Source organism: Melitaea cinxia, chromosome 1 (assembly GCF_905220565.1).
Source record: "Melitaea cinxia chromosome 1, ilMelCinx1.1, whole genome shotgun sequence".
Taxonomy (NCBI): domain Eukaryota; kingdom Metazoa; phylum Arthropoda; class Insecta; order Lepidoptera; family Nymphalidae; genus Melitaea; species Melitaea cinxia.
In genome coordinates this window covers 2,120,208-2,135,317 of record NC_059394.1, presented here as the reverse complement: position 1 = coordinate 2,135,317, position 15,110 = coordinate 2,120,208, and the positions used below count along the sequence as shown (strand labels likewise).

At 36.5% G+C, this 15,110-nt stretch overlaps 1 protein-coding gene and 2 non-coding genes across 3 annotated transcripts in view; 1 reads left to right on the top strand and 2 right to left on the bottom strand.

The window, feature by feature from the left end:
- LOC123670261 overlaps positions 1–15,110 on the top strand; it is a 68,112-nt gene that overhangs the window by 17,710 nt on the left and 35,292 nt on the right. Inside the window, exons 15-20 of the mRNA XM_045603804.1 lie at positions 8,845–9,158; positions 9,972–10,057; positions 13,381–13,460; positions 13,491–13,646; positions 14,446–14,601; positions 14,943–15,079. Coding sequence (XP_045459760.1) covers positions 8,845–9,158; positions 9,972–10,057; positions 13,381–13,460; positions 13,491–13,646; positions 14,446–14,601; positions 14,943–15,079 — 929 coding nt within the window. The remainder of the gene's footprint in view (positions 1–8,844; positions 9,159–9,971; positions 10,058–13,380; positions 13,461–13,490; positions 13,647–14,445; positions 14,602–14,942; positions 15,080–15,110) is intronic.
- Positions 4,277–4,349, bottom strand: Trnaf-gaa. The gene has a single exon. It is a non-coding gene; the product is annotated as a tRNA-Phe (tRNA).
- On the bottom strand, positions 6,461–6,533 carry Trnaf-gaa. The gene has a single exon. It is a non-coding gene; the product is annotated as a tRNA-Phe (tRNA).

Genomic DNA, 15,110 nt, shown 5'->3' with positions numbered 1-15,110 from the left:
AAAAAATGTGTGTTGTTGTCAACAGCTTTGATCGAAGCTACTGACTATAATGGTAAAAAACATACTATACGCGCATTGTTAGATAATGGCAGCACGTCTAGTTTTATTACAAAAAACTTATGTGATAAACTTAACTTACCAATCACTTCGATCTCGTCATTAGTTGAAGGGTTGAACTGTCAAACTTCATGCTTATCCAAACAATGTAACGTTATTATATCATCGCTTAATTCCACGTACAAAGAAGAAATTAAATGTTTTGTAGTACCAAGTATCACACAATTATTACCTATTACGCAAGTTGATTGTAAATCAATAATAATTCCAAAGGGGATTACTTTAGCCGACCCCACATATTTTTACCCATCTCAGATAGATATGCTTCTTGGCGCAGATATATTCTGGAGTGTGCTTTGCTCCAATAACATTTCATTAGGAAAAAACAAGCCGACGTTAAGTGAAACCAAGTTTGGTTGGTTAATTTCCGGTCTTGCACAAACACAATGTTATTCAAATACAGTCCATTGCAATCATGCTATCATATCATCTGATCAAAACATTGATAAACAATTAAATCAATTTTTTGAATTTGAAGCAGTGTCAATACGTAAGCATATATCCAAAGAGGAACAAGAATGTGAGCAACAGTTTATAGATACCTATACTTACGATTCTGACGGACGTTTTGTTGTGACGATTCCTTTAAGTGAATCTCCCGATAAACTTGGTGATTCTTATCAACAAGCATTATCTAGATTTCTGTCTTTAGAGCGCCGATTTTCAAAAGATCCTGTATTTAAAATGAAATATTGTGAATTCATTAAAGAATATATAAGCTTAGGTCACATGACAGAGAATACATGTCCGAAAAATGATACTTACATAAATTTATTACCACATCATGGTGTCCTTCGTGAAAACAGTCTGTCAACGAAATTACGTGTCGTTTTTGATGCCTCCGCAGCGACGACATCTGGGTTATCTTTTAATCAGATACAAATGGTAGGTCCTACCGTGCAGGACGATCTCATAAGCATCTTAATACGATTTCGTCAGCATAAATATGTTGCTACTGCGGACGTTGAGAAAATGTACCGAATGATTAACGTAACCAATGAACAGCGTCAGTTGCAACAGATATTGTGGCGATTTGAACCACACGAGCAACTCAAACAATACAAACTTAACACCGTTACATATGGCACCGCCTCTGCTCCCTACCTTGCAACTAGATGCTTGAAACAATTAGGTTTAGATTGTACTAATAAGTCTGTATCTGAAGTCATACAGCACGATTTTTTTTATGATGATCTTGTCACAGGAGCAGCATCAGAGGCCGAGCTAATAAATATATGTAAAGGTGTAATCCAACAGCTAGAAAGTAGGCGATTTCATTTGCGTAAATGGTACTCTAATCGTCCACATATAATTGATAAAATTGTTAATGAAAATAGCAACGAAGAGTTACTTAATCTTAGTCAGAGGGACAGTTCAAAAACTTTAGGTTTTCTTTGGTCTTGTAAAGAAGACAAGCTGTTATTCTCAATTAATATAAAAGAAAATACACACATTAGTAAACGTCACATATTATCAGTAATGTCACAAATTTTTGATCCTTTAGGATTAATTAATCCATGCATACTAACAGCAAAGATTATTTTGCAAAAATTATGGTCATTGAAAATCTCATGGGACGAAACAGTTCCAGTGGAAATACAAAGTGATTGGGACAAATTTGTTAATTCTTTAACTTACATAAATAGCATTAAAATTCCAAGATTCGTATTAACTGATTACTCTCTATTTGAGGTCGAAATTCATGCCTTTAGCGACGCATCAACGCAAGCATATTCAGCATGTGTTTATATTAAATCTGTCCCTGTTAAGGGCCAGGCAACAATTAACTTGTTAACTGCAAAAAGTCGAGTAGCTCCAATAAAACCTGCAACGGTCCCGCGACTAGAATTGTGTGGTGCGCTGCTCGCCGCAAGGTTAGCTGAAAAGGTAAAATGTTCATTAAGATTAAATATAAAAAGTTATACTTACTGGTGTGATTCCACTATTGTTCTTGGCTGGATAAAATCTGAAAAAAGTCATTTACTAAAACCATTCGTTTTCAATAGAGTTCAGGAAATTCTTGACATGTCAGAAGCGTCCATGTGGCGCTATGTACCAACGCATTTGAACCCAGCTGACATTGGGTCACGTGGTGCAGATGCAAAGCAATTGGCAAACTGTTCGTTATGGTGGTCAGGCCCTTTATTTCTTTCTCAGAATCAGTCAGAGTGGCCTGCTCAACCGACCGGTTCAAAAATTCTAAATTTACCTGAGCTCAAAGTACAATGTCATTTAACATCAAAACAAAATGATCATTTCACCTTCCATTCAGACTTTATTAAACGTTTTTCAAAGTTAGGAAAGTTACAGAGAATCATAGCCTTTGCTCAACGATTTATACACAACTGTCATAATCCAAATAATAAACTTAGTGGGTATTTAAAGGTTCATGAACTAAAATCAGCATTAAAATCATTATGTAGATTTGCTCAACAAGAGGATTTTCCTAAAGAATATATATTATTAAAGAATAAAAAAGAGTTACCTGCAAAAAAATAAATTACTTAATTTAAATCCATTTTATGACTACAATGACAACTTATTGCGAGTAGGAGGCAGACTATTAAATTCCTTCTATAGTTATGAAACTAAACATCCCATATTGCTCCACTCATCACACAAAATCGCAAACTTAATATTTGAATATTATCACATAGCTTTTTTGCATGCTGGACCGCAACTGTTATTAGCTTTAGTAAGACAACAATTTTGGATTATAGGTGGCAGAAACCTTGCAAGAAAAACAGTTCGTAATTGTATAAAATGCTGTCGTTTTTCTGGCAAAACTGCACAACCAATTATGGGTAATCTCCCTGCTCAGCGCTTATACACTGAATTCCCGTTTATTAACACAGCCGTAGATTACGCCGGGCCAGTTATGATTTTGAATAGAAAAGGAAGAGGTAGCAAGCTAATAAAATCATATTTGTGTATTTTTATATGTTTGGCGATAAAAGCAGTACATATAGAACTTGTCACCGACCTAACTAGTGACAGTTTTTTAGCCGCACTTAATCGTTTTATAGCCCGTAGGGGTAAGCCCGCCAACATCTTTTCGGACAATGGTACGAATTTTGTAGGTGCCTGCAATGAGCTCGCAAAATTCCTAAAACAAAGTTCTGATTATATAGCTTCTAAGGCTGCAGAAACTTCAATCAATTTTAAATTTTACCCAGCGTATAGCCCCCATTTTAATGGATTAGCCGAGGGTTCCGTAAAGTCTGTCAAACACCACCTAAAGCGAGTAGTGTCTTTAGCTAATTTAACTTATGAAGAAATGAACACAGTCCTCATACATATCGAGGCCATCTTAAACTCAAGACCTCTTACTCCGATGTCGTTAGATCCATCTGATCTTATTGCTCTTACTCCATCTCATTTTTTAATTGGACGAACATTTACGTCACTCCCGAATCCTGAGGTCAAAGAAACCGCTGCACTACATACACTCTCACGTTATATGAGAATGCAGAAACTGAAGACTCATTTCTGGAATCGTTTTTATATGGAATATATAACAGAACTACAGAAGAGGCAAAAATGGCAAAGAAAAGGCGGACAACTGAACCTTGGCGAGATGGTGCTGATCAAGGATGACCGGCTGCCTCCTAATCAGTGGCGTCTGGGACGAGTGACACATATTTATCCCGGTTCTGACGGAGTGGCTCGAGTAGCAGATGTGATTACCACTTCGGGATCTGTACGACGTGCCTTCAACAGACTGTGCCCGCTGCCAGTGATGGATCAGCAGAACTTCGTTCCTGGGGCGGCAACTTGTTAACGCCTTGCAAGTGTGTGTCACACACACATTTGCATACGTCGACCGATGCATCGGGCGCGCCCGCTGCGGCGACCCGCTCACTTCATTCTCATTGACGATTGTACAAGCACACATTTATGTACCTTATTTTTACTTACGTATTAAATTGTATTAATGTTGAAATTGAGTTTGAATACTACCGCAAGCGAGCACCCACCAACGCAGACGACCAATTCCATACAACATAATAATTAAAGATAACTTATTATGTAAAGTTATAATTGACCTTTATGTTTTACATTTCAGAATTAAAAATATGATTTTAAAAACAGAGTATTAAAATTGTTTATAATTACTGTTTTATAAATATTTTGCTTTATTATAAAAGAAAATTTTATCTGCCGAAACCCGGGATTGAACCGGGGACCTTTAGATCTTCAGTCTAACGCTCTCCCAACTGAGCTATTTCGGCTTACAGTAAAATGTGCGAAAAACAAGTGTAATCGAAACACTTCAGAGGATTAATTTTTATGTCATATCTTATATCAGAGATCATCGTTTTCTTTTTGATTTCATCAATCTGCATATTTTGTTTTTAGTATATTAAGTAATACAAGAAGTCTCGTACTATAATTTATTTAGTTATTCACACTTTTGGACCAATACAAAGTTTTAACAGTATGTTATGACAGTTATGATAAATGACAATATAAGAAAATACAAGTTGCATCAGTTGCAACAGGCGGTCTTATCGCCAAATAAAAATAGGTAAAAAAACTTTTTAAGTTAAACGGTTTTATGTTAAACATACATTGCAATGTTTAAGATAAATGTACTAAAAACCAAAAAATAATAAAATAGATACAGTCGTGGGAATTATAAACATATGCATAGACTAGACTAAAATAAAACCGTGGGGCACGTCAATTGTCTACAATCGTTGATTAAAATGTTTGTTTTGTAATATTACACTATAATTAGGCAGTTGTTCAACCGACAACGATGGACGTGTGATAAGTAGGGCTAGAATGTGGAAACAAGCTAGCAAGCTCGATTATAAGCGAGTTTTAGGGTTTCATAGTGGTGAGCGAGTAGTACTTTTATCGTATGTTTTGTCGATTAAAGACAAACTACGAGCAGTGAAACGATTCCTCGCCAGCCAGCAGTGTGAATGTCCAACGATAAACTAGTTGAAACATCTCTTTTATTTACATGGAGTGTATAACTATTGGAATTTCCATGAGCAAGAAAATAGTAAGTAATTTTCTCACCGTCTGCGGGCCAACTGCCTATTTTAACGACGAATTAAACGATTCTTCTATCGCACATTAAGTCGATAATTTGTAGACAATTGACGTGCCCCACGGTTTTATTTTAGTCTAGTCTATGCATATGTTTATAATTCCCACGACTGTATCTATTTTATTATTTTTTGGTTTTTAGTACATTTATCTTAAACATTGCAATGTATGTTTAACATAAAACCGTTTAACTTAAAAAGTTTTTTTACCTATTTTTATTTTCTAGTTTTTAGTTTTTATTTCGCATTCTGTTTAATTCATTTAGTGCTTCATTATTGCAAGGCCCATCTTAAATATTGAGGTTGTATAGTGCACTGTATTCTTCTTGTCAAGCCCTTTTATTTGATACCCATATTGGTGGGATTGATAAAAAATTGTTATCAGACATTTGGTAGCGGCGGCCAGCTTAGATTTCAATTTTGCATAGTAAATTGTATTCTACTTGTTGAGACCTTTCATTTGATACCCATGTTGATGGGATTGATAAAACCTAAGTTATCCGCCATTTTGTAGAGGCCGCCATCTTGGATTTTAATTTTATATAGTACATTGATTATACTGGTTGAGCACTTTCATTTGATACCCATATTGATGGGATCGATAAAACCTACGTTATCCGCCATTTTGTAGCGGCCGCCATCTTGTATTTCAATTTTTTATAGTATATTGTATTTTGCTTGTTGAGCCCTTTCATTTGATACCCATATTGATGGGATTGATAAAACCTACGTTATCCGCCATTTTGTAGCGGCCGCCATCTTGGATTTCAATTTTTTATAGTATATTGTATTCTGCTTGTTGAGCCCTTTCATTTGATACCCATATTGATGGGATTAATAAAACATAAATTATCCGCCATTTTGTAGCGGCGGCCATCTTGAATTTATAATGATAATGAATAAACATAATTGTATTGTCACCAAAATCCAAAGTGTATACAAAATTTCAGATCAATCGGTTGACAGGAAGAGGGTGAAATTTGAATTATTAAATTTGACCCAAGAATAATAAAAAATAAAACAAACGGGGTGAGCTAAATAAAACCGTTTAAAAAGCGAGCTATTTTATTCTTTACAAATAGATGATGTGTAAAATATTAGTTAAAAATTATTTTTTTCCATTTGTTTGTTGATTTAATTTAAGATGGCTCAGGGTGTATTTTTTTTAATTTAAATTCAGATAACTTTCTTTATTTGTAGTCTAAGGCAGTTTTAAGTTATTGTTTTGAACTTATTTGGATAAAAATATTAAGTTAAAATATTAAAAAACGAAATAAATCTTATGCCGAAACCCGGGATTGAACCAGGGACCTTTAGATCTTCAGTCTAACGCTCTCCCAACTGAGCTATTTCGGCGATACATATTGTCTCCAAATTGAGTTTCACTTTGTTAAAAGACGTTTTGGTGATAAACTGATTGTTTAAATTTGTACAATTATCATCATGAATGTACAATTTGATTTTTACGTTATATATTTTGTCTTCATTATAGTATATTTATATATGCTATGATGTTTTATATACTTTGTATATAATCTTAAGGTATATATATATTTTGACTAGCCCTTTGGCGCAGTCTCCTTAAATATATCTAAAAATATCTTAAAAATATAATTATTTCTTTATATGCAACATATTGCAAAAAATATGTAGCTATTTTAGTAAGATTTTACTGAAAACTTGCTGGTATTTTATAAGTGTTGTTTTTTATTTAGTGGTATAACGTAGGGTTCCCCGGGTGGTCCATGTCTCCGGGTGGCACATGAAAGGGGAGGTGACAAAATCACCACGATTTTATTAATTGAAAAAAAAAATTGATTGTCTGTAAAGTCAGTTTACAAACGATAGTTTTACGTGATAATGTCATGAAGAAACATTGATGAAAAATTGCATACTTTTATTCATTGAATTGAATTATTATCACTGAATGACCATTATTTTGTAAATACAAAGAAGGAGTTAATTGAAAATTACAATTTTTTCGATAAATTTACATATATTTATTCGAACTGCTAGCTCTGACGTCACGCGAGAAGAGGAGACAAATGTGTACAAGCCAACGCTTGGCTGCTTCTCTATCGCTCGTTCCGCGCTCTCGCTTGCACCCACAGGCTCAGGCGGAACGTGACACTTTTTAGAGTTCCGTAGCCAATTGGCAAAAAACGGAACCCTTATGAATTCGTCATGCCTGTCTGTCTGTCCGTCCGGGTGTCACAGCCAATAATTTCCGAAACTATAAGAACTATACTGTTGAAACTTGGTAAGTAGATGTATTCTGTGAAACGCATTAAGATTTCCACACAAAAATAGAAAAAAAAATTAATAAGTTTTGGGGGTTCTCCATACTTAGAACTGAAACTCAAAATTTTATTTTCATCAAACCCTGCGTATCTATGGATAGGTCTTCAAAAATAAAATGGGGTTTTCTAGTATAATTTTTTTCTAAACTGAATAGTTTGCGCGAGAGACACTTCCAAAGTGGTAAAATGTGTCCCCCACTGTAACTTCTAAAATAAGAAAATGATTAAACAAATATATATATATATAATCTAGTAAGTAGTTTTTTTTGATATTTCATAAATCGTAAACATAAATATATATCATAATAAAAACATTTAATTTCATAAACATGTAGTCTTTCGACTAAATTGGAAGCTCCTTTTCTATATTTGCAGGGCGCGGGCGTAGGTTATACTCGCACTCTTTACAATACTATGTAGGTAGTACTTAAAAAGATTATAACAAAATTGTAACGTTCACCGAACACGTGGATGCGTGCGCGCTCTTCAGCGTTCCGATCGAGTCTATCGTGTGGCATAGGGAGTAACTCAGAGCAGTGCCTAGGACTTGCGACCCAGGTGTAGGTTTAAGGAGATCTCCTTTGAGATACGTATCAACGCTCACCTTCACTGCTCGAGTTATCCGCCATAATATGTAACAATTAATTCGTATGCACAAATTAATTATCGAATGAGTCTAGGTTAAGCTACTAGCAGGATACAACAAATGTATCGTGCCAAGCCAGAGCCAAGACTGACTTAGCGGCGGTGACATCGTTCGTTTTATACACGTCAGAACAATTCGAGTAATATAATAAATGAGGGTAGGTGACTATCGAACGATGTGCTAGGTGGCGCGATCGTTGCATCTGTTGTTTAATAATTCCTTTCTAATTGCGTAAGACAGCGCTAATGCCGACAAACATAATACCTTATGCGTAAACCGTGAATTCTAAAAAATACACTGTAATGAAAACATCGACCAAAGTTACAATGAACTACAAGAACTTTTATATTATGTTACTTGTTGCTACGGGACCCTTCATGGGCGAGCCCGACTTGCACTTGGCCGCTTTTATTCGTGCGTGCAGCCGGTGTTCATCGATTTAAAACGTTATCGCGTCAAAAAAAAAATCCAAGTCGTCGCAATGTAATACACATAAAAAATATAGTAGAATTAAAAACCTCTCTCTCTCCTTTTCTGCTTGCAATGAGTGTGTTAAATTATTACAAAAAATTGAGTAGATAGTGCTGTTTGAATTGTAAGGGTGCTAAATTTTCGGTGAACTCCCAGGCGGTAAAAGTCTAACCTACGTCATTGTGTGTTATGTTATGGTTATTTATTTATTAATAGTGCTGCGTTTACAATGTAGTGACATTTCTTACAGGCTATACTTCGTTGCGAGAAATCAACTTACGTGAAGGATGAATACGACAGACTTAGAAGCAATAGTATCGTTCACAGCGCTATGGAGATCGCTAAAGAGGGGCGAATAGAAGCGCTCACTTGCCTCTGGCCATACATAAAGAGCTTACCAATGCAGCTAGCAGTTTTGGACAAGATACCGGAAACAATCTGCCCCTTGACCTACCAACACTTGCTACCTACTAAGGAGCCTGTCGACTGGTTCGAGAAAAAATCTCCAATAAAGATTAAGCCATCGGAACATGAAAATGATTGGTGCAGGAAGGAGATATTTAGGTTAGTATTTTTATGCAAAGCTTAAGTTTTTTTTTTCATTCAACTAGGTCGGTAAACAAGCATACGGCTCGTTTAGTAAGCGATTACCGTAGCTTATAGACGCCTCCAACGCCAAAAGCACGTGGACGCTCCTACCCCCAATCCACCTTACTCATCACGGGAACATAACACTGCTTGAAAACAGTATTATTTAGCTGTGATCTTTTGTAACGTCGAGGTACAAACCCAGTCGGGCCACTCCAGATATTGAGCAAGATATTTCCTTCTGTGCCTTACCTCAGAGATAAGTTTTACCCGTGAGTATCTGTCACAGAGATAGTCAAACTTCATTCATAAAGATCAACACTTACTGTTGCTTAATTTCTTCCGGCAAGCTTAGACGTCTCATGACGTGGAATGAAAAAACATGGAGACTGAACTTGTGTGAAATACATTTTCACGCCGAGTAGTGATGCGACCTGCCCTGAAAGTGACGTTTTACCGTGCTACGACTCGTCTTTTACGACAAAGGGACAAATATATTTTGAAATATCATGATGATCGTTCTTAAGGAGTTTACTCCCGTCGATTCAGCTTGACACATACACTTTTTTACTTCTTTTTAAGCTAGTTAAAGTGAGACGAGAGCGTTATGAAAAGTGTGATTGGCAAGGCGAAAGGAAATTGAGAGAAAGATATAAGTTTGTGAAGATAAAAAGAGAGAGAGTTACGTTTCGTATATTATTGTAGCGGCAACTAAAGAAGTTTTAATTCAGTCGTTGGTCTGAAGCATACTCGTTTTTTTAATCTGTGACCTACTGTGTCACGTTCCAGATCGATATGGAGCTCAAACTGGTCGGAGGACACGACGCCGGAGGGCGAGGTTGCTGTGGGAGCGGGGGACGGGGAGGTAGATCTAGGTAAGTTAATAAATACTTTATCCGGAACAAATACTTCTTACAATTTTTATAACCCGCCAATCTGCGGGACAGTTTATCGGCGGAAATGGTGCTTATTTACATATATACATTACAAAAATATGACAAAAACATTCATTTTCCAATAACAATACTTATACATTTAGTATAACAATAATTAGTATGAAATACATAAATTATTTTTGAAAGGAAAAATAGGAAAACTTAATAGAACAAAAAATGTAAGCTAATCTACTTAACCATTTAAATTAACTAAAAATAATACTTTTGGTGAACTCGGTGAGTAGTTCAGTCTTCAATTTATTTTTTATAGTCAACTTGCTCATTTTTTCATCAAAATGAAATTATTTAGGCCACACTACGTTATTACATATTTTAGGTACCAAATACTGATTCGTCCGTTTGCCATGATAATTATTTTACAAATACGTCGACTAACGACCACGGTCACGGGTTCGATTCCCGCTCGGAGTGGATATTTGTGCTTATACAAATATTTATTTTGAGTCTGGTTGTTATTCTTTATGGGTCTCCCCACCGTACCTTTCGAGATTACGTTAAGCCGTTGGTCACGGTTGTTATCATATACACCTGATAGCAATCGCTACTCATATAAATAAATAAATAAATAAAAGACTTTATTCAGACTTGTTTACACATTAACTCTTAAATAATCTAATGTATGAAATTCCCGTGTCGCGGTGCTTGTAGTTAAACCCTCCGAAACGGCTTGACCGATTCTCATGAAATTTTGTGTGCATATTGGGTAGGTCTGAGAATCGACCAACATCTATTTTTCATCCCCTTAAATGTTAAGCGTAGTCCACCCCAATTTTTTTTTTAATTTTTAGATAAATTATTTATTCTTTATTTTATTATGATTTAGCGTTGAAAAATACATACAACCCTAATTTTTCACCCTTCTACCACCGACCCCTATTTTTAAATAGTGTTTAGCGGCAAGACAACGTTTGCCGAGTCAGCTAGTATACTATAATATAATAATAAACTTAAAACAGTATTTCTACTTAACATATACAGATAACTTTAAACATCTCTTCCTACCTTAATTTATTTTCCTTCCTTTTCTAGCCTTATCTTAGTTTTACTATTAGTATAAAAGTTCTCAATATTCTGATGTACTTATTTTAAACTCCTTGATTCTTAAGTGCTTTTCAAATAGCTTCGTGTTCTATTGAGTTGAAGGCCTTACTGTAGTCTACAAAGCAATAATAAAAAGTAATGTTATATTCTCTGCTTTTTCAAGGATTTGTTTGACTACATAGATGTGATCTAAAGTTGAGTAGCCACTTCTGAATTCTGTCTGCTCCCTTGGTTGGTTCTCATCTAGCACTTTAGTTATTCGGTTGAGAATTACTTCAGCAAATACCTTGTAGATATTGGTTATAAAACGAATGGGTCTATAATTGTTCATGTCGTCTTTGTTCCTTTATTTATGCAGTAAGATTATTGTTGATGATGTTCATTGCTCTGGGATAAGTTCGCTCTCTATTACGTCTTTAAATATACATGTAAAGATAGCTGTTATAATATCTTTGTTTGCTATTAGATATTCATTGGTAATATTATCTGATCCAGGGGCTTTATCCTTTTTGTGTGATGTAATGGCTTTCTCCACTTCGGTAACCATTATTTCTGGTACTGTGTTTTCTCCTTCTAGGTCTGTTGGATGAATATTGCATTGATTCATATACAAGTTTTTAAAGAAATTTGTCGCTAATGTGTTTTAACCTAATCTAATTTTAGGTATCCAATCTCGCTTTTCTACCAACTGTTTGAGAGCTTTTTTAGCTCCTCCCGTTTTTTGGATACAGTTTTCTAGCCTATGTTTCTCTCTGTACTTTCGTATGCTTAAGTTGATTTCTTTGCTAGTTTGGGTTATGCTCTTCCTTGTACTTTTTGTTTTATTAGACTCATTAAGCAATGTAGCTCTGTCTTCTAAGAGGTTCCTTGTTTTTCCTGATAACCATGTTAATCGTTTATCTCGCACACCAGGTGTTTCTGTTGTTGTTTGTTAGAGCTTCTAGCAGTTTATTGTACTTAACCGGACTATTGAGTACTTTTGTATTTTCAATGGAATCGTTCATTTTCTCCTTTAATTTTGTTCCTAAGAGCATATGTTCTTTGTTTTTGGTCTAGCTTTGAACGGTCTTCTTACATGACTTCAGTTCTAGTTTGTCTCTGACTGCTCTGTGGTTACTGTTGAAGTTGAGATTATTTATTACTACAGTCATTAAAATCTGTTTTTCTGTTGGAGAGAATATAATCAAACTCATTTTTGTATTTTCCATCTGCAGATGCCCATGTTCACCGGTTTCCAGAACGTACTTTATAATGGCTATTTAGTATTTTGAGGTTGAATTCATACGCCAATTGAATCAATTTCTTTCCATTTCTTGTCTGTTTTCCTGAGCTGTAAGGACCTAGCACTGTTTCTTCTCTATTTCTTCTATTACAAGTTTGCGCATTAAAATCTCCCATAACTATCAAGTTTTTGCCTGTGTTATTTTTAATTACATCTGTAAGAGTTGAGTAAAAGGAATCAATTTCCGTGTTATCCGATTGTTTTGTTGGGACAACAACACAATAGACCACATTTCTTTAGAAGGTGGCAGTTTTGGCAGTGAGAGCACTCAGAACACGGCAAACATAACTCACACGCACACTCGCTACTTATAGTAGGGAATATATCCGTCAACTTGCATTAGAGCAGCTTGATGGATTAAGCTCTGACCCTTTTCCTACATGGGGAAAGAGGCCTATGCCCAGCACTGGGATATTACAGGTTGAATCGTATGTCAACTAATTTGCGTTTTCTTACTCTTTTGGTATTATGACAATTGTGCACCAGTTACTTTATGTTTGTTATTATTAAATTGTTTAATTTAGACTAGCCCTTTGGCGCAGTTTGTAGTGGCCCCGATTTCTGCTTCTTCTTCGTCTTTTTTGTATTAAAAATAAAATGTGTGTACAATGTGTGTTACTGTAACAATAGTTAAGTGAGGGATGATACCCTTTGTCTAAACAGATTAAAGTTTTGTTTTGTGTTGTATCTGTAGACACGTTTAAGCAAAAACTATCTATACGTGCATTTTTACAGTCCAATATGATCGATTCAGTTGCAAATAAACTTGTATTAAAACTACACGTCGTTTTCGTAAAGCAAATTGCCGCAAACAAATATGAATTTTATTCAAATGAACACATATTCATACAACCCACACACCGGGCACCAGACAGAGTGGGCTAACAAGCCGTTGTTAACCCTGAGGCTGTGGGCGCAGGCGAGTGGTACGAGCGGCGCGCGCGCCACATCGAGCAGCGCAGCGGCCTGGTCTCGCACGCGCTGCAGCTGGTGGCGGCCGTGGGCGGGGAGGGCGGGGAGGGCGGGGAGGGCGGGGAGGGCGGCGCGGTGCCCGGCCTCGACACCGTGCTGTTCCACCTGCGCACGCTGGACACGCTGCTGTACGACGTCAACGTGGAGGGCGTGGAGCTCGCCCACCTCGAGCGCCTCTCCAACCTCGACACCTGCAAGCTGCTCATGAAGATGGTGGGATTTGTTGTTTTTTTGAAGTAAAATTTCATTACGTACGGCTAACTTGGGAAGTAAGCTAGTGAATGCGTGACTAGAGCGTTACGAAAAGTATGATCGGTCGACGTGTTACGGCTCACCTGATGGTAAGCGATTACTATAGCTTATCGACGCCTGCAACACCAGAAACATCGCAAACGCATTGCCGACCCTATCCCCAATTCCGCCCAGGAGCTCCTGTCGCCTTACCCACCAACAGGACCACAAAACTGCTTGAAAACAGCACTATTTGGTTGTGATTTTCTATGAGGTCGAGGTACTACCCCAGTCGAATTGCTCCAATTTTGAGCAGAAATTTTCTTGCCGTGCCCTATCTCAGTTAAATTTCATTCATAACTAATATTATAAATGCATAGATTTTGATAGCTTAGAGTTACATCTATTTAACTTCGCACTATCAAATCAAAGATCAGTTATTATACTCGAATGGGTAGTCTTATACCACACTCGTCGTGACTTACTTTCATCAAAATACTGATGAAGATAACATCAGAATACATTGGTAAAGAATTACAAAAGATGCCATCTTAGCAAATATCTTTGCTAGTACACCTACCTACCACACACCTACCTATTGTATACGAACAGGAGCAGAAACCTGTAAAATATGATTTTCCTTTGGCAATTAATTTACAGACACACCAAATTTGCATAATGGAATGCGACGCTCTGTAATATGCTATGTAGTGTTTGTCAAAAGTTTTAGGGCTTTACGTATATTGAATAACTTCATATTTTGTATCATTTTTCATTCCAGTCGACACTGACGACGTTTGTTTCGGATTTGAAGCGATTCTTGATACCATTCCTGAAGCGTTACGAGAAATTGACTAAACGTACCGGCGTCTGCCTCACGGGCCTGATCGACTTCCTCGAAGACATTAGTAAAGAAGACTTATCCTACATATTAGTGGTAACAATCGTCTTATATTTTATACGGAAGCATATTTATTAATTTATCATTTTTGTTTAGCCAGTCAGTGCAGTGATCTTTATTTGTACTCCAGAGATTGTGGACTCGATTACCGCCCTAAACCTGGGTGTAATATATATATATTTATTTATAAGCATTTTTATAAAAAAGAAAAACCAATATGTCGGTCAGCTGTTATCTTAAATACAGGCATTGAGTTGTCTACCTTACGAACAGACAACCCTGTGTGTATATTAAAGATACAGATATTTGTTTATATATTATATTAATGACATCAACTAATTCAGATAAAGATATAGTGAGGTGTTATCGTGTGGCAGGTGCTGCAGTCGCCCAAGCAGTTCGAGCTGGACGTGAGCACACACCTGGAACTGGTGGAGCGCTGCCTGTCCGCGCACTGCGGCACCGAACAGCTGGATATGGCCTGCGACCTGCTCCACACCATCCTCAAGGAGACGTAAGTCGCTCTCGAGCTCATGTCCCGCACC